The sequence below is a fragment of the Pagrus major genome, chromosome 6 (genome assembly GCF_040436345.1).
Source record: "Pagrus major chromosome 6, Pma_NU_1.0".
In the NCBI taxonomy this organism is placed as follows: Eukaryota; Metazoa; Chordata; class Actinopteri; order Spariformes; family Sparidae; genus Pagrus; species Pagrus major.
The window spans coordinates 23597562-23616528 of NC_133220.1; the positions used below are offsets into that span (position 1 = coordinate 23597562).

Here is an 18967-nt window from a genome sequence, read left to right on the forward strand (position 1 = left end):
TTCCTGAAAAAAGTGCTGTAACTCTGCAAATTAATACAATACAATACTACACTGTATTTCGACTCTCAAACAAATCAAATCAAATCAAATTTTATTTATATTGCCCAAAATCACAATCACATTGCCTCAATGGGCTTTACAGTCTGTACAGTGAACGACATCCTCTGTCCTTAGACCCTCGATTCGAGTGAGGAAAAACTTGCCATGTTGATGGGGAAAAAAAGACCCTTTTAACAGGGAAAAAAAGACGATGGAAGAAACCTCAGGAAGAGCCACAGAGGAGGGATCCCTCTTCCAGGACGGACAGACATGCAATAGATGTCGCATGTACAGAAAGAACAGCAAATCACAGTTTACAAGTTGCATTGACAGAAAATCTGATACAAATTATAATATATGTAAAGTGTGTGGATCCAGGAGACAACTGAGCAGGACAAGGCATCGCCAAGTGGTGCCCGAGCCACACGACCTCCTGTCCACCGTGGTGACCTGGAAGAGGACAGGCCACACAGGATAATTAGTAATAGATAGAGAGATCAGAGTGAAGAGGCCTCAAAATTTACAGGAATACAGTTATAAGGAGATAGTGAAACAACGTAGAGCAATGATCCAACGGAGCCCGGGTGTGGCAATCCAGATCCGACAGTATGTGGGGCTGCAGGAGCCATGAGAGGTAGATGGTCCCAGGGGCCCGAGGTCCATCATAAGGGAGCCTGAATGAAAAGAGAGGAGGAGGAGGAAGAGGAGGAGGAGAAAGAGGAGGAGGAAGAGGAGGAGGAGAAAGAGGAGGAAGCTATAGAGAGGGAGAGAGTGACACAGCTTGCAGCTTGTGGGAACAGAAAACAAAACAAAAGTTAGAGAAATGTAATGTTAATCAGAATAAGCAGATTATTACTCGTCGGCAGGACAATGTGGATTCAAATACTATAGGTTACTCATTGAGACTGAGGCCAACCCACTTAAGAAGCTAGCAGTCCAAGTCAAGGACTAATTAAAGGCCAAGTCAAAAAAGTGAGTTTTGAGTTTAGATTTAAAGGCGTCAATAGAGCCAGATTGTCTGATGTCAGCTGGGAGGTTATTTCAGAGGAAGGGGGCCCGATTAGCTGATGTTATTGTGGCTAGCTAGCAAACAGCAGCTAACCACTACCTATCATAAAGAGTGACCTGTAGGTCAGTGCAGAGAAAATGAGGACTGGTGACGATTATAAATGTTTTAATATTTATTTTCATTTTTACGGAAGCCCTAAAGGGCCATGCATTCATACATTTTATTTCCTCCGTTTTCCCGTGATAACGAGTTAATTTCATTTGTTTTCTCGAGATCTCGAGTTATTATCTCGAAATAACAACTGCCGTTTTCCCGAGATAAAGGGATCATTTTCTCGAGATCTCGAGATAATGAAATTTTGTTTTCCTGAGATAACGATATAATTAATTCGAGATCTTGAGAAAACAAAACGATAGTGTAGCATATTCAATCATTGCAGGAAACATCATTCAGTGTAGCAATGTCAGAGGAGCAGGAGCATATCGATCACCACATTACATATCTTTTCAATCAAGGCCTGATACAGGCTGAAATAGCATTATGCCTTGCTATTACAGATAATATACACATTAGTGTGCATAATCTAAAAAGACGGTTAGCAAGGCTTCAGCTATATCGGCAGCGCAATCTAAGTGAGCCTGATGTCGTTGTTAACTACATAGCTGACCAGCTACAAGGTCCCGGGCGTCTCCATAATCTCAGGCCTATCATATCACAGTCATTATCTCGAGATCTCGAATTAATTATATTGTTATCTCGGGAAAACAAAGTTTCGTTATCTCGAGATCTCGAGAAAATGATCCTGTTATCTCGGGAAAACGGCAGTTGTTATTTCGAGATAATAACTCGAGATCTCGAGAAAACAAATGAAATTAACTCATTATCACGGGAAAACGGAGGAAATAAAATGTATGAATGCATGGCCCTTTAGGGCTTCCGTACATTTTATATTATATTAAGTGCTTTTATTGTGTGTTATTATTATTATTTTTAAATACATGGTTGTGTTCATAGTGGTATACGAGGAGGGGGGGTTGTGTCCCCCCTGTGATTTACACCTAGGCTGATCACCTCTAACATCATAAATAATTGTATGTTATATAAATATTGTTGGTTAAATAATTAAAATAAAGGGTAAAAATAAGAATAAACATTTTCCATTTTAACCTCCAATCTGATGAGTTGGTTAAAAAAAAAGCAAAAACATTCCAGCAGGAGTGGTAATTTGTTACTCCATTTCTAATACGTGTAAAATGTGGTGAGGAAAATGTGTCATTTTTTTGTGGGGTACATAGTGAACGGACAGATGTTAAACCAAACAGTCGTTTCTACCTTGAGTATCTGTAATATGAATTGGGGTTGCAGCGATACACCATTTTCAAAGTTTAAAGTGGTATGAATGATAACAATTTTCTTTGTGTACATTTGCTCATCTAAGGTATCGAATTCTACCGTATTAGTGCTACTGAAAAAAAAAAAATCAAGTTCATATCAAGTTTTATGTCTGTCAGGACATAATAGTTCTTGGGATTATAATAGTTTGTTAAACCAAAAAAACCTACCATTTTCATTCAACTAAGTGTTATTGTAACTGATAGTAAAAACTAATAATAATAATTGTGTAATAGCGTGAAAATCTCATACAGTTGTAACCCTTTATGTGATGCATATGCCTTTACAAAGTCCAATACTTCACCACTTTTCAGCATCCTATGTGAAACAATAAGACAAAAGAATATCACAAAAATTGACAGACTCAGACAACTTTCTGAATACAAGTTTAATTTCAGTACTGATTCGTAACAAAAAATACCCCCCCTCCCCGACCGTTTGCCTGTCACCCAGTTGTAAGCGCTGGTCAGACCCCTGTACAGAGTTGCACAGATACTGAGAGACTAGGAGTAAAAATTAGCACATTACAAAGAGAAACCTCTTATGCAATCCAAAAATATTCTGAATGCAGCCAGGAGAAAATGTGCTGATGGAAATATGCAGTTGTGTTGTGACATCCAGCCCAGGTGTACTTCCACGTCCTCTCCTGCCCAGAACTCAAATCAAGACTTTCAAGTCTTTTCTGCTCTAGATGTCCTTGATTACATCCTCCAGCTCCTCTTTGGAATACATGTGGAAGGTCTTCCCAGGCTCTACTGTTGCCAGCTACGAGGGAGACACAGTAAGAAAGTCTGCATGAAACCACAGGATTTAAACTCTGGCAGTCCCATAAAAAACTTAAAACTGCTGTGGTGTTTTTTCGAAATGACACTCAAAGTAAAACTGCTGATGTGGTTTGCTCTTGACATTTGTACTTCTGTGCTTTAAACTATACATTTTCCCAAACAAATCCAACTTTCTACAAGCACTTTGTTGTACTAAAATCAAGAATTCAGAAACCAGTTGAGAAATGAAGAACGAACCTCAATGTTGGTGGCGTTGAGCTTCTCCTCCATCACCTGCTTCAGAATGGTGAGAGACGACTTGATGGCGTCTTTTAATGTCATGGACTGTCAGTCACCCAGGGAGAGAGGGAGAAACACAAAAGATATATCTGATCAATCCTCCAAATATATATATTTTTTTATCTTTACACAGCTCACGTCTAAATGGCCAAAGAAAATTCTAAAATAATTTTCATTCCATCAATTAGAAAAAAACAAAACAAATAACCAACTGACACACAAGATAGTAACTTATGACCAAATTTCTTAGTAAATCTTCCTGTTTAAATATGCAGCATTCTGTACCTTGTGGTAGACCTCTTGCAGAGAGCTCTGTGCTCCCTCAGATGCTGAGCCGATGGCCCGAGCATCACACTGCACAAAGGTTCCTGATGGGTCCATGTGGTACCTGCATTCATAAAGCAGATACCAGGTAAATCTCTGTCAAGTAAGAATTAAAGGTGAACATAAATCTGTTTGAAATTTCACATATGTAAGGTGCACAAATATTCTTGACATACAGCTGGGGTCCTTTTTCATCAACTCCTCCAAACAGAAGTGCTACACCAAATGGTCGACTCTGTATAAACAAGAGAGGAAGACAGCGAAGAGAGAGTTATAGAGGTTTAGCAATCAATTTATGTGCTTGAGGTTTGACTACATGAGTGTTTCGGCATGGAGATGAGCTAATCAGCTGACCATGGCACCCGGATCAGCATCCTCCTCTCCAAACTGCAGCGCCAGGTTGGATACAGCCTGAGTCACACTCTCCACTGTCATAGTCTCGTTGTAAGTAAACCAGTGGTTCTGAGGAGAAATATACACAGAGGTTAACTGTAGGTAAAACTCAAGGTCACTGATTTCCTATCATGTGCTCAGCACGCATACCTGTGTTTCCACTCTTGCTTTGTCGATTAGAGTCTTGGCATCAGCTATCAAGCCACTCATGGCGCAACCTTTAAGGGAGAAAGAAAGAAAAGTAAAAACTGCAGGTCGTGAACACACTGCCGCCTAAAGTGACAAGCATGATATAACTTGGACATATGTAATGTCATGTCATTTTATCTGAGGGAATATTATTAGACAAGATCAGGGTGTAATCACAACCCTTGATCAAACTTCAGTCTGTCTTTCCACTTACCGATGTGAGTGTCGATCTCCACAATCTTTTCAATGCTGTTGGGCTCCATCAGCGGGGAGGTGATCCTCTTCTCCACAGCCAGGCACACACCCTCGGATGTCTGGATACCAATGGCTGTGGAGCCCAACTGGAGAAGCAAGGTCAGACCACGTTAAACTTTGAGCATTATTTTCAGGTTTAGCGTACAATATCACGCAGAGGAGGCTCAAGTGATTTGGCATGTAATACCCACCTTTATCGCCTCTATGGCATATTCAACCTGGAACAATCTTCCTTCAGGTGAGAATGTGTTCACACCTCTGGAAGACACATGTGAATATGTATAAGTCTTTACAAAGTTTTATTAATTCAAAGCTGCCAGAAATCTGTTTGTGCCGGGAACAAACCAATTAATTTGTTATTAAGTTTGGTTTGTATTTATTTGTGGGTGTTTAGAGTCAACACACTTTGAGAGCTAAACTGGATACCTTGAGTAGAACACTCTTGAACCACACTATTAAATCTCAATTAAGTTTTCCTTGTTGAATAAAGGTTTCTAAAAAAAGTTATATCGAAAGTGAAAGCAAAATAACTTGATGCGAAGTGACTCGCTGCTAGCTTACTGCCCGCAACAAACAGCTATAAAGTTACAGCAAGGGTTGGAAACAAAAGTACTTTCAGATTCCCTTGAGCATTCAGATTTTTAAAAAAAAAGCCTGTACATGCAAGTTTTTAACATGACTGTTTCTCAAGTTTGCTCGTCCTCACTGAGAAGGGCTCAATAAATGACAAAGCAGTTTATGTTGCACCTACCTGTCATATTCCGATCTTGTCAAAAACATATTTGAACGTTTAACACAGGACCTGCAGACAAGGAAGATTAGTTTAAGTAAGACTTCTGGACAATAAAAATGAGATAAAACATTTGTTAAACATAAGGATGATTCTTTGCTTCGAGTTTGCCGTGACACCGGGTGATTAGCTAGCTAGGGTTAGCTGCGATACCGAGCAAGCATGCTAGCTAACTGACGCGGCTAATCACTGAAACAACTGCAAAGAAAATGCTCATAGAAATCAAACATCACCAGTCGGACATTAAAATAATATTTACAAGAACATACATGAACAATTCGACGACATATTTCTAAATAAATACACTTGTTAGACTCATTTACCTCCAGTCAAAAACCCTTGAATGAGTTCGCTTGTTTCAGGGGAAGCTTGTGGGGTGTAACACCTAAACACGCCGGTCGTCAACAAGTCGGAAACGAAAGTTCCGCGAGCTGTCGCTGAGCACCCATGGTGTCGCCACAACACTGACAACATTTTAAATATATTTTTATTAGCAAAGAGAAGAGGTCACACTGCCTGCTGAAAAATGTCTTATTGCTGATATGAAATAAACATTTTTAAAAATGTGATCAATTATTATATACATGATGGGGCAGGTTACTGTGATACGGCCTAAGATAAGAGCACAGAGGAGGAACTAAAACTGAAAAATACCAAATAATGTTTAGCATGGGAATGAGACACCTGCACAGAAACAGCAGTTGGAGTTCATGCAGTATAAATATCTTGTTGTGTCTCTGGCGTGGATTACACATAGCAGGTTTTACTCACAGAGAGCAGGTAAGTGTCGGAAGCCAATTTCCAATTTCCAAGCATCTACCTGCAGCTTCCATGTCCCATATGGTCTAGCGGTTAGGATTCCTGGTTTTCACCCAGGCGGCCCGGGTTCGACTCCCGGTATGGGAACTACCTTTTGAGGTGAGGGAGCAGGATGCAAACCGTTTCTTGGTTTGGAAATACAGAAATAGTGCATCTGCTGTCTTCTCTCCCCTCGGCACTAACTGAAGTCTGAAACGGCTGTCAGGCAGGCGACGGCCTATCTTTCCGACGCTGGAGTCAGCCACTGATCAGTACAAAGACAGGTGCCACATTGGATCGTATATAATACAGAAATACTGATAGCAAAGAGCTTCGATAGGTGCGCAGTGACTGCATGTCATGTGAGGGTATCAGCCACTGAGGGTCGTCTTTGAGCTGAATAAGAAGAGCAGGACCAGTGGAAACCTTTACTGCAATAAATACTGCAGTAAATGTTTGGTGCATTTTAAAGTATCTTATTGTGTTGAGGATTATGAAGTAAAACCTCATGATTAAGTACAAATTTTAGCTTTGTTAAGTTCTAAATAAAAAAAAAATCCCCTTCTTGTTTAGGCAGTAACAACAACATCAAAAACAGCAATAATAATACTAATACTAATACTAATAATAACAATAATACATTTATGCTAAGAATTTTAGTGTAATATGCCACTGGGTAGAGTAATTCATAAGAATGCATATAAAATGATCATCTTTGTTTTGGATGAAACTTTTAATCTGAAAAGTAACCAAGAAACATATATGTCATACAAATTTATGGGGCACTATGTAGTGTTGGAGAAGAAATTCAATCTCAGAATTTTAATATTTAAAATACTAACGAGGAGATAATACAAACTCAGAGATATTCATTTTTTCCATGACTGAATAAACAAGCTGTTCTCAGAGAAAACTCAACTTCACCAGAACACTGTTTGAAGCTAGAAATGTGGCAGGGTCCGCCACATATTTACTTTGTTTATATGTGGTGGACCCTGCCGCATTTCTAGCTTCAGTATGAAACTATTGTCCTTTAAGGTCAGTTTGTTTGTTCAGTTTATTCAGTCATGAAAACAAAGAGAGTTTGTTTATTTCGTTTGTTTAGAGCTTTCTCTTCTGGTTAAAATGTCTTCACCAAAACTACAGAGTGCACCTTTAAGTGGAGTAAAGAGGAGTATTTGCCTTTTTTTAATGCAGTGAAGTATAAAAGGACATACAGTTACCAGTATAGGCCAACAAAGTTCAAACAAAGACTTTGATTTATTTGAGTCTCTATATCACAAACAAAGAAATGTACCCACAACACTGGCAACTTTTAGCTTGTACTCGCAAATCTCTCTCTTGACATGCTGTGCTGTTATAAATTAAAATGTTAGTTTTCAGAGGAGAGTGGGTGTTGCTACATGCAAGGCCGGTGGTGTCATGTTTCATGTCCCGGGTGGGATCAGTTCAGTTTTTGGTTCTGTTGCCTATTGAAGTCCTAACGTGGCGCTGCGTGTCTTCAAACTCTGAAATCTGACCAAACAAAGTCCTGCTGCTGCTGCTGCTGCTGCTGCTGCTGTGGATGGATACACAACCCTCAACTTCTTACTGTCAGGTCCTCTCAGCTTTGACAAGTTCTCCGTGCCATTAACATTGTCAACATGAGGAGCGACAGGGAGGACTTCATCCTGCAGGCTCTTCTCTTCATCCACAGTAAGTAGACTGGAGTTTGCATGTCTCAGGTGTGTGCATCAAGAACTTCACATTAGTAATATAAAAAGAAGCCTATTAAGGCCAAAATCTGCAACACCATTTACAAAAAAAGATTTAAATGTCTTACTTTTGTCATTTTTCCCCCCTATTTAAATTTTTCTTTGAATTAAGACCTTAAGTGAATTAGCTTATTAAAAGTCAGTTAATGTGTTGACATGCAGAGACAGAAATTATTTATCTGATTATTTTCAGACTAATATTAAAACCAGACTCCTGCTTCATATTCACACACAGACACATTCCTGTCAGATGAGTTTTGCTGAGTCAGTATAAAGACATTGTGGTGAAAGACGCTGACCACATTCATTCTCCAAACATGAATATTAGTTAGAGTTTCCACTATTGTCTTCAATTAGGCCTAGTCATATTTACTTTTTAAGCCTGTTGTTAATCTCCTTTGCTGCTATGTTTACTTTTTTTATTAACTGAACACACTCCAATTGTAGTTGAGTCTGATTTAGGAGAGCCTTCCTTCCAGTGGGACTTATATTTTTCAATACAACATGTGGTAGCAGTCTGACAGGGTCTGTTTAAGTGATTATCCTGTTCACTTTCCCCACTGTTTCTGTTTCAGTCCCCGTGGCCTGCCTCTTCACTGCAGGTATGTTTCTCTTTGTGTGTGTTTTGTGATTCAACACAGTATCACAGCAGCTCGTGAAATACTAACATAGTAACAAAACCGAATCTGTAGTGTGCAGTCTGAACAACATCTTTTTAGTGACACTCAGTACAAGTTTAAAATGGAGAATTTGGGTCCATGTACATGAATTCCCAAGATTGAATTTCGTCCGAGTTTCATGAACTTTTTATGAACATATAACCAAAAATCACAATGTGTCCCTGACCTTTAAAGGTGCACTATAGGAAGACATTTTAATCATTTTTTTTATGCCTAAGCAAACTGAATAAACAAACTGACCTTAAAGGACAACACAGTTTCATACTGTTTTACTTTGTTTATATGTGGCGGACCCTGCCACCTTTCCAGCTTCAAACAGTGTTCTGGGGACCTTATTTTCCGCTGAGAACAGCTTGTTTATTCAGTTATGGAAAAAAGAAAAATATTTATGAGTTTGTGAATATTAAAATTCTGAGTTTGAATTTACAATACTTCCAATACTACACAGTGTCCCTTTAACCACAGTAGCCACAGTGTTTTTGTTGCCTAAACCTAACTACAGACTGGATGCGAACATTTGATTCTAGTGTGACAAAAACCACTGCCCTGATATGTTAGATTATTCACATCTCTGCATTTCTGTTCAGAGAGTATTAGTAAATGCTGAATGAAAGTGTGAAACTCTTCACATCCTCTCTGTCCTCCAGTGTCAGCTCAGTCCGACAGCAGCAGCAGTGTGGTGGTGGCAGGCTATAATGTGAGCGCCCCCGCTGGGTCGAGGGTGCTGCTGCAGTGTGTGAGCGGCCGCATGGTGTGGACCCGGGACAGGGTGAGGGACAGACAGAGGGTGGTCCACTGGGACATGTTCCGAGCCCACCCAGACTACGCCATGGAGAGGGTGCTGGACATGTTCTCTGCAGGGGACCAGAGGATCTACAACTCCTACAACCTCGGCAGGGTCGGCCTCAGCCCAACAGCCTTCAGGGACGGAAACTTCTCCCTGGTCATCAAAGGTCACACTCACTGTCTCTGAATTTTATGTCTTAACTGTTGGTGAATTGTGTTTTGCATTGTCTGATTCAGTGCAGCTCTGCCTTTCTGTAATTTTCAAAACTGATGACCATTTTCAAACCATACAATTAGATTTAGGGTCTGTCTTTTAACCCTGCAGCCAGCAGTGCTGTAAAAAGTACCCAAAGCCATACTTGAGTAAAAGTAAAGATATTGTGCTGAAATATTACTTTTCAATAGTAATAGTGAAAATCACCCAAACAAATAGCACTTGAGGAAAAGTCTTAAAGTATCTTAAATGTACGTAAGTATCAAAAGTACAAGTAAAAGTAAATCATACGTATATATTTACATATATGTACTATATACTTACAGTCAATCAAATTGTGTTACTTTGGCTCTAATGCGGCATGCAGTATGCAAAGTAACTAGTAACTAAAGTCATCCAAAGCCAGCCATAAGATTTTTTTTCACACCAGTATAGATTCAAAGTCAAAATGTTGAAAAAATAAATGCTGGAGATGTTATCAGTGACCATAAAATCCCCATCAATTATTTTTTTATTGGTTTGTTGAAGTTGCATTATTGCCACGGTAACACAGTTGGAAAAAAGTTCACCTGATGGCTTAAGGGCCTCAATCCCATGATAATTTTAGTTCGTCTGCACAGTTTTTAATCCCCTTTTATGTAATAAAAATGTGTTAATTTAGAGTATGGCAGAGATGGTCTTGTTTCACTGAAAACATGCAGGAAACCCTGCTGCTTTGAAAACTGTTGCATTTTGGTGCATTCAAGTACTAGTGGAAAACTCAGACATTCACACAAATCTACAGAGAGTCGACTCCACCGTAGCAACAGTGATAATTTTCTTAACATCTGTGCTTGCTTGTTGCTTCGCTGCCATGAGTTATTTTACAACAGCTGAACTAGTAGAGAATTAAATTGTGACAGAGCTGTCAGAGCATGACGAACACCTGACTGCACCAATCAGAAGGATCCCAGCTCTCGACTGACTTCATGCTCCAATGGTGTCATTTTGATTAAAATGATATGAAATAGTGTTCACTGTCATGTATTTCCTAGCCTCCCCCAAATGTTTAAAGATTCTGCAAACTAATTTTCATACCAAAGTGAAATGAATGGAAACCCTCCACTACCTAAGACGGCATGCTTTCACAGTAATGTAAAGTATAGCCTACATGATTTATAACTCACAAACTACAGTACAGTCCTTTAAGTGAACAGGCATCAATGATTTTATCTGACATTATCATAATGTTTGCATTTTTTGTGTCTCTGCATGTGACTACAGACGTGACGATGAATGACAGAGGTCTCTACTCTTGTAACCTCCACCATCTCTACTGCCACCTGTACGAGACAGTCAGAGTTCAGCTCAACGTCACTAAATCACGTATGTATCACAGAGCCGTCGACATAATCAATCAACACATAGCAACCTGGAAGCTGAGTGTGTTTTTCTTATTTACCATAAAGGCCGTAAAGAACAGCGTTACTGGGACGGACAGAAGGCGGTGTATGTGGTGCTGCTCGGCAGTACCGTGGTGCTGCCGTGCATCAACAGACGTAACGTGTGGACAGACTGGAGCAATGAGGAGGAGGACCAGCAGGTGTGTGTCTGTAGTCTCAGTTTAGATCTGCTTTTAATTTAGAGGGATTACATGATATTGACTGAAGGATATAACTCCCTTCTGTATCTTGGTGGCTTCCAGGTGGTCCACTGGGACCGTCAGTCTGCAGGGGTCCGCCACGACCGCGCTGACCGGCTGGTGGACCTGTACGCCTCTGGGGAGCAGCGTAGCTACGGGCCACTGTTCCTCCAGAGGAAGATGAACATCAGCAACCAAGCCTTCTCAGAGGGAGACTTTTCTCTTGCCATATCTGATCTGCAGGTGGGTGTAAGGAGAGGAACAGGAAATACCACAGGAGTCTGATTGTAAAAAATATACTGGGGGGTCTTCCTTATTGTAAATATGTGTCCTCATGCACTTTGGATAGTGTTTACCAATGTGTGTACGGCCGTGTGTGTGCATGTTTACAGTGTTTCCAGAACACATGGAAGTTTCATCAGTAATGCACCTCTTGTCAAGTTAAACTTTATTATTCTGCTGGGAAAATGAGTTCGGGGGCCACAGTAAGATGAATATTCAGGTCAACAACAAACAGGATCTGTCCGAAAGGCCTTCCTACCAATCCTTCTGTGCCAAAAAGAAAAGTTAACAGTCATATTTTAGGAATCTCAAGTGTCCCAGTGTTGTTTGATAGGGCTCATAAATCAGATCGTTTAGGTTTAATACATTCTGAGGAGCCATCAGAGAGCAATGACAAAATTGTGGAACAGGGCCAGTTTTCCATTCAGCTACAGCTAACACTCAGCTGACTGTCAAAACCATTTTGTTCTTGTCGTATGTTTTAAAATGAAAAAAACAAACAAAACAGAATTAAACAGCTCTTACATTTACACAAACCTATCTCCCTGGAAAGAGCAATAGATCATTTCTCAAGTTTTCTGCTAGATTATATATTCAAAATGTTTTCAAATTGTCCTATGTATGCATATTAGTGAGACAATAATTCTTCCCAAGAGTATGTTGTGCAATGCACATGAAAATTGTTGATTTTTCAAGTGAACAAAAGGTTACAGGCTTGTTTTAATCTAACAGAGTGGATCAGGGTATTGCAACATCTCAAACTGCACCAATCAGAAACAAGAGAGAGGCATGACACTCACATGGTCTGTGATGATCCCTCTCTGTCTAAAAAGACAAATTGATGTCTCATACATACCAAGGTTTTTCTGCCAAGACTTTAAACTATAACTGGAATGAATTGTTAATGGATATGAAATAATTTTAACAATATCGATAGTCTTGGAAGTGTATTGTGGTCCTTGGTTTTTATATGAGGATTTTACTGTTGTTGTTACAATTGCCCCCATATGCTGTTACTGTTGCCTTTGCACACGGGGGCCAATGCAACATTTAACTGCTTGTGTTTCAATCAATCATCAAAGCCATGCTAGCTGTACTTTATGTGTAGTGCTAATAAGCAAAGGCAAGCATGCTAACAGGCTAAACAAAGACGGTGAACATAAAGCGAAACAGCCGCGCTTTAGCATTTTCACTGTTAGCATCTTAGCATGTCCTCTATACTTAAGTGCAGTGCATGCTCACACAGCTGCTAGCGTGATTGTTGACTCTCAGAATACTCTACTGTAAAAAAAATATTCCTCCACAGCAGAGATGAGCATATAACTAAAAACCTAAAAATATAGGGTTTCCCTACCTTCAGAGCTGTTTGGCAGTCATTGTCACACGTTCTTGATAACTTTATGTCCACATTTATCCTAAGAATAACCAGCAAACTATCAAAAACAGCCAGTTTATCAGACAAACCACCAGAAGAAGTGGGTGTTAAAGGGATTTATATTACAAATCCTTAACAGGAAACCATTAAAACTGGGATGTAGTTGCTGTCTTGTGATGGCACGCGCATTCATCATCATGTGTTTTTGAGCCGCAACTTCTTTTTTGTTGTTGTTAGCATCTGTTACACAGATTGTACCATCCAAAGGCACAAAGGCCTACCGTGTAACGCACAAATGTGTTTGACTGTCTGCATCCAAAACACAGCCCACAGACCAGGGGTTGTACTCCTGCCACCTCCACCATCATTACTGTGGTCTGCATGAGAGAAGAGAGTTTCAGGTCACAGTGGAGCCACCAGTGATTCAGACCACCCTGCCAGCCAAAGCACTGCCAAGTGAGGACAAAGGTAACACGCAATCACGCACACAAAAATACAAACACACATCTCTCCTCCTGCTCTAGTTATAAGTCACTGTGAGTGCAGGAGCGGGCCAGAGCGGATGTTTTCTGACTCAGTGGATTTGAACTATCATGTGTACGATTAGAAGAAAAACCTCTTCAGAGACATCTGTTATTTCCTTCACTATCAGCCTCATTTCGTGTTTGGTCTGTGACTCTCCGAAGAGCAGCAGAGGAGGAAGAGATGGAGGAAAGGGGTGGGCATGGGGGACTTTTATTTCTGTTTGTTTCATGAGAGATTTTTACTTGCACCGTCAGCTTGTCTGATGCCAGACCCCTGAAGCAACACACTCTTTCTCACAACCTTCTCCAAACCTCCCCCTCATTGCCTTTCACCTTCTCCTCAAGCCACCGCTCTCGACTGTTTCACCATTGTGGCGCTGCTCAACACACTTTCGGTGTGTTTGTAGTGTTCCTCTCTGTTTCTTTTCTCTTGATTGCTTCGTTCACATTCCTCAGTGTTTTGACCTACCGAAAAGAATCCTGACTCTGACTGCGTATAAGAAAGAGGAAAAAGAAGAAGAGGAGAGCGGGAGCAGACAGAAAGGAGGATTGGCATGTTGGCGTGCCAGCTGCTAAATTCTTGGAGGATGAGACAGCTTCTGGTGCATGTGTCTGTGTTTCCAGTAGGTACCTGAAACAAAGCCGATAATGGCAGATGCATCAATGTGGGAAAATCATTGCGAGAGGGTTAGAAATGAGAAATTCCTGTGGCCGATTCCATTTGTGAGTGTATGTGTGTGAGAGAGCGTGCCAAGTCCGCTCTCATTTCAGTGGAATCTCTCGGATACAGTCTTTGGACTGAAGTCCAGCGCTGCCCACACAATTAATCCTTCGCTCCCTGAGCTGTAATAACACAGTAGTATTGCACCATGGGAATTTTACTGGTTTGAAACAGGATGCAGCAGATTTATCTCCAGCACAGGAGTGAGTTTGCGCAGTTCCTTCTTCTGTGCACTCAGACGAGCAGTATTTAGTGGTCTTATCTGCTCTTGTTTTGCCCTCTCTGACTGTCTGCTGGCCTGTTGACTTTGGCTCTCCCCTGACGTTCTGGAGACATTCTTCACCCCACCTTCGCCTTCCCTCTGTCCTGCCTTCCTTCTGTTTTTTTCTCCACATGCTCAGGTTTGTTTATCTTCATCACGTTCCTTTCGCTCGGCCATTTTCCATCGCTTTTCTCGCTTTCTTTTTACCTTTCCTTTCAAAGAAAGAGAATAGACAAGACCAGGAAGTTTACTTCATCTGTGCTGCAGCTGGCAACACAGAGGGGAAAGACAAACAGAGTGGTAGAGGCAGTGGGGGATGAGAGTTTTTGAGAGACAGATGAAAAGAGAGAAGGGAGGATGGGGGCGAGGAGTCTGTCGATGAAGTAGAGTAGAAGAGATGTAGGTCAAATCCCTCCCAACCATCAGTTAGTTTGGGGAGGGAGAGAACTGTGCAGCCAGTCTAAACACAAACACATATGTTCCCTTCTGTGCATGAGTAAGGAGAAAATGGCTCGAAACTATATAAAAGCATCAGAAGATCTGCAATGTTGATAAACATGTTGTTTACATGTACGCTACAGCTGGATGTGTGTGTTAGGCGAGGTCTTTTCTAGCTTCTCTTAGCAAGTCGAGCCTCTGGAGAAACGTCTCTCGGTCCCCTTCCTCTCCCTTGGCTCTCCTCCTCTGTTCCACCCCACTCTGTCCTTCCTTCAATCCTCTTCCTCTCCTCACTTCTCTGTGTTTCACTGCCAGGAAAACTAAATCACAGCATGACTTTCTGTCTGGATCTCATTTTGGCTCAAATATGTCGAGTCTGAGGTCCGCAGCTGCTTCTTGCCTTGCACTTTTTTTTTTTAATGAGGCAAAATGGAACCAGGCGTTCCCTCCCTCTTTTTGCCCTCTGCTTCTCAACACTCTGCAGAACTGCACATACAGTATCGCCTAATGCTGACCGCCTAATTATTTTTCACTGCTCTGGAAATGTGTTCAGGATTTTTATTTTACAGCCAGGAAATGTCAACGCATGTAAAAAAAAAAAAAGAAAAAGAAAAAAGAAAGTTTGCAATGTGCAAGGTGTGAGAGCTTATGAAGCATCTCTCTCTCTCTCTCTCACACACACACACACACACACATACATGTGTAATAAAAAAAAAATACACACATGTATGCAGCCACACACATGACTGCAGTGAAGAAAGAGAAGGGTGATGTTAGCAGAAATGAAATTTAAAAGTCCACGCCTTAGTGTGTTCAGTGTCCACAACAAATAACAACTAGACTGCGATGGAATCATACCAGCCGCAATGCATGTTGATGTTCCAGCCCAGGACTGTTTAGCAGTTACTACTACATTATTACACATTACTAGTACTCATGGATTGGACCACACCCTTCATAAATCGTAAGTTTGTTCTTAACTACAAATCTCTAAAGTTCCCTGACTTCATCAATACGAATGTGGGCCAGGAACCAAAAGGGCTGGGGTCAATGGTTCCATCGCTGCCTTTGGTAGGACTATGTCCTTCTTCAAAATCAGCCTTCATTTTGATCTCAAATACACACCTGTGAAGTTTCATGACTGCTAACAGGCTAAACCAAACTGGTGAACATAGTAAATAGTAGTTCTATACCTGTGAAACAGCAGCATATTAGCGTTGTCACCGTGAGCATGTTAGCTTGCTGAGGTTAGCATTTGATTTGTAGTGACTTTTAACCATGCTTAGCTGTACCTTTTGTGAAGTGCTGATCAGCAAATGCAAGCATTGGTGCCAGAGGATGAATCAGTAATGAGTCATGTTTAATGGTAGTTCATGGTAATCCATCTAATTGTTGTTGAGATATTTGAACCCAACATTGCCATCCATACAGCCACACTGCTAATGTGGCTAAAGCTATTTTTATGACTTTGAAAGACAATTTGAAACTTTCTAGTAGCTACTTCACAAAACAAGTTAGCACTGCGAAGTAATGAAAATCTGCAAAGCCACAGAAAGAAATACAACAACAAGTGCCAGCTATTATTGGACCAAGTGGACTGTTTTTGTGTTACTCGTGAGGTGTGTAATGTTAGTTCAATGTAAAATCTGCTCTTGGTTATTGGAGTTGTAAACCTCATGATGACACATTGGTCTGTTTTGAGTGAAAAGATGAAGAACAGAGGAGCACTAAGTGCTGACTGTTGTGATTTCTGTGCTACTCAGACACCACTAAGGCTGAATCACCGCGAGTCATCAACGTTATTCTGCCCGACCAGAGACACCACTTTCTCCTGCCGCTGGGCTACGTCCTCACCACCTTCCTGCTACTGGTGTTCATTATCCTCATCATCATCCTCATCACACGCAGACGTAAAATCAAAGGTCTGACCTGCAATAACTTAATCTGACTGTAGGTGATCTACACTGCTGGAATTTACATGGCTGAATCTCATCTACTTTTCTTCTGTTTTCAGAGTTTTACCCACAGGCGTCCATAAGGTGAGTGAGAACACACACACACACACACACACACACACACACACACACACACACTGTCACTGTCCTACCCTTAAACACACACACACACACATACTCAGGTGTCTCTCTCTGTCAGTGATAGGTCAAGCAGAAGCCAAAGCAGCTCGGAGGAGTTTGAGATGGACGTTGCTGAAGTGAATGTCTGCTGCCAGGAGGAGAGAAGATTCGGTGAGTTTGAAGAAAGACTAGTGTTAATAGAAAGTGACTTTTGTCTTGACTGTGCGTGACTCTCTTGTTCCTGTGTGTTTTTTAGACTACAAGAACAACCTGCTGAAAGAGAAGGTCCACATGAACACTCAGCCTAAAGTCATTGATCTTGACAAAGGTAACTCACACACATGCAAAGTCATCTGTCACGCATTTTTCTGATTTGCCTCCCTCCTTAACCTCAATTTGTCTTCTTACAGAGATGGAGAAATTTTCTAAGTGATGGAATGAGAAGATAAAAAGTGAAACTGGAGTCACTGGCTGGTCCAGAGGCTGAACTCCAAACTAAACACTGTCTTCTGTCCTGGCAGGAGAGACGGCAAGAGAATGAAGAGAAAAAGACTGTTGTGAAATGCAGAAAACCATTAAAAAAAACAGCTCTCACTGAGGCCTTATGTGTTCAAATCATCAGTGATAGAGACAAAGAAAAACTTTTCTGACATTATACTTGATCAAACTAATAAGACTTGACTAAGATCACTATGCACGGCACAAGAGCGCCACCCAGAGGGGACTCTTAGACAAGAAGCAACATGCGCATGTTGACTCAGTTGTGATTGAGGGAATTTGAATTCAGTTATTACAGCTTTGATTATTATTCATCAAGTTAAAAATAAACAAACGGATGTTTTTTATTTGGAATTTGTTTTAATCTCATATCCATCTAGGCTTAACTGACTGGACTGAAGCACCACTGAAGCGCTATTATCAGTGTGTACTGCTTCCTGTCGGCTATGATTAACTCCATGCTAACTGACCGATGATGCTGCGTATGTAAAAATGTTTTATTTTGATGCTCAGACTGTATTTTTTGTGGAATGTTCCTTTTTTTTTAAATTTTTACATGTATTAAAGTTTGATGCTGGTGTTTGTCTGAAGGTGGTTATTCCATGTGATTGGTTCTCTTTGTATCCACATTACTTTGTGAATATGATAGAATAAAGATTGATACTTAATGACTGAAGATGGACAGCAGAAATGTTTGGTAATAGGCTTCTTTTCACAGCTTATGTGTTGACTTGTCATTATAGGAAAAGCACAGGTAACTATTAACATTAACAACAGCTCTAAAGTTTCCGAGAAGAGGTCCTAGGAAGGTCCTCATGACAGTGAGCCAGCAAACAAAATACCAGCACCCTCAAACTGAAGCAGCTACATGGAACTCTGCCTTTGTAATATTATTATTTACGCCTGTGTTTTACCTGCTGTCACATGTCCAAATATATTTTGTAATAAAGGCATGTATTTACTCAATGGTTCCCACATAATTTTCCAAAATGTTTCATATACGATAAAATGTTAACAGCATCCACTCCGGGGAAAAGGAACATTTTTTTTTCTACTTGCACAGCTGTTGTGACTTCTGCTTTTTTCAGCCACCTAATTTGCTATCTAATTCAATTTGCTCATTCATGCATCACATTAAGGGAACTACCTATTGTAATGCTGTACTATACTGCAAATCCAGTAAAGATTTAACATAAAAAAAAATAGAAAGATGTTATCAGTAACAAATGCAAATAGCACTACACTGTAGGAGTGAAGAAAACAGTTTGATGTAGCAGAGCCTGCTTGTGTTAAGCCAAATTTAAATAAAGATTCTGAGTCTATAAAATGTCAGGATCAGCTTCAGAAAGAAATTGAACTCCTTGCTTGATGATGATATTAATGTTATTGTAGTGTCAGGTGTCAAGTATATAAATACTTGGATGCAGATGTCTGCCATTTTGTAATGCTTTGTGTTGAGCCTTTATTGATGGGTGTATCAACAG

At 40.5% G+C, this 18967-nt stretch overlaps 2 protein-coding genes and 1 non-coding gene across 3 annotated transcripts; 2 read left to right on the forward strand and 1 right to left on the reverse strand.

The window, feature by feature from the left end:
- Positions 1-2813: 2813 nt before the first annotated feature.
- Positions 2814-5863, reverse strand: psma5 (proteasome 20S subunit alpha 5). The gene is made up of 10 exons (XM_073468222.1): positions 5779-5863; positions 5417-5467; positions 4857-4923; positions 4625-4751; positions 4372-4439; positions 4183-4290; positions 4005-4063; positions 3790-3892; positions 3463-3549; positions 2814-3205 (listed from the first exon to the last, which is right to left on the reverse strand). Exons 2-10 carry the CDS (start codon positions 5443-5445, stop codon positions 3128-3130), a joined length of 726 nt encoding a protein of 241 aa, XP_073324323.1. The 5' UTR covers positions 5446-5467; positions 5779-5863; the 3' UTR covers positions 2814-3127.
- A 426-nt stretch (positions 5864-6289) lies between these two features.
- Positions 6290-6361, forward strand: trnae-uuc (transfer RNA glutamic acid (anticodon UUC)). Its single transcript has one exon. It is a non-coding gene; the product is annotated as a tRNA-Glu (tRNA).
- Positions 6362-7807: 1446 nt separating this feature from the next.
- Positions 7808-18449, forward strand: LOC140998220 (matrix remodeling-associated protein 8-like). The gene is made up of 12 exons (XM_073468424.1): positions 7808-7948; positions 8583-8609; positions 9335-9640; positions 10951-11052; positions 11136-11269; positions 11372-11551; positions 13292-13433; positions 16674-16832; positions 16925-16949; positions 17065-17156; positions 17242-17313; positions 17396-18449. The coding sequence occupies exons 1-12, from the start codon at positions 7897-7899 to the stop codon at positions 17416-17418; spliced, it is 1314 nt and encodes a 437-aa protein (XP_073324525.1). The 5' UTR covers positions 7808-7896; the 3' UTR covers positions 17419-18449.
- Positions 18450-18967: the final 518 nt, after the last annotated feature.

Coding starts and splice junctions, on each gene's coding strand:
- psma5 (XM_073468222.1), bottom strand. CDS start 5,445: ATGTTTTTGACAAGATCGGAATATGACAG. Junction 4,291..4,371: donor AAGCAAGAGTGGAAACACAG/GTATGCGTGCTG, acceptor ATTTCTCCTCAG/AACCACTGGTTTACTTACAA. Junction 3,206..3,462: donor TCAACGCCACCAACATTGAG/GTTCGTTCTTCA, acceptor TCTCCCTCGTAG/CTGGCAACAGTAGAGCCTGG.
- LOC140998220 (XM_073468424.1), top strand. CDS start 7,897: ATGAGGAGCGACAGGGAGGACTTCATCCTGCAGGCTCTTCTCTTCATC. Junction 9,641..10,950: donor CTTCTCCCTGGTCATCAAAG/GTCACACTCACT, acceptor ATGTGACTACAG/ACGTGACGATGAATGACAGA. Junction 11,053..11,135: donor GCTCAACGTCACTAAATCAC/GTATGTATCACA, acceptor TTTACCATAAAG/GCCGTAAAGAACAGCGTTAC.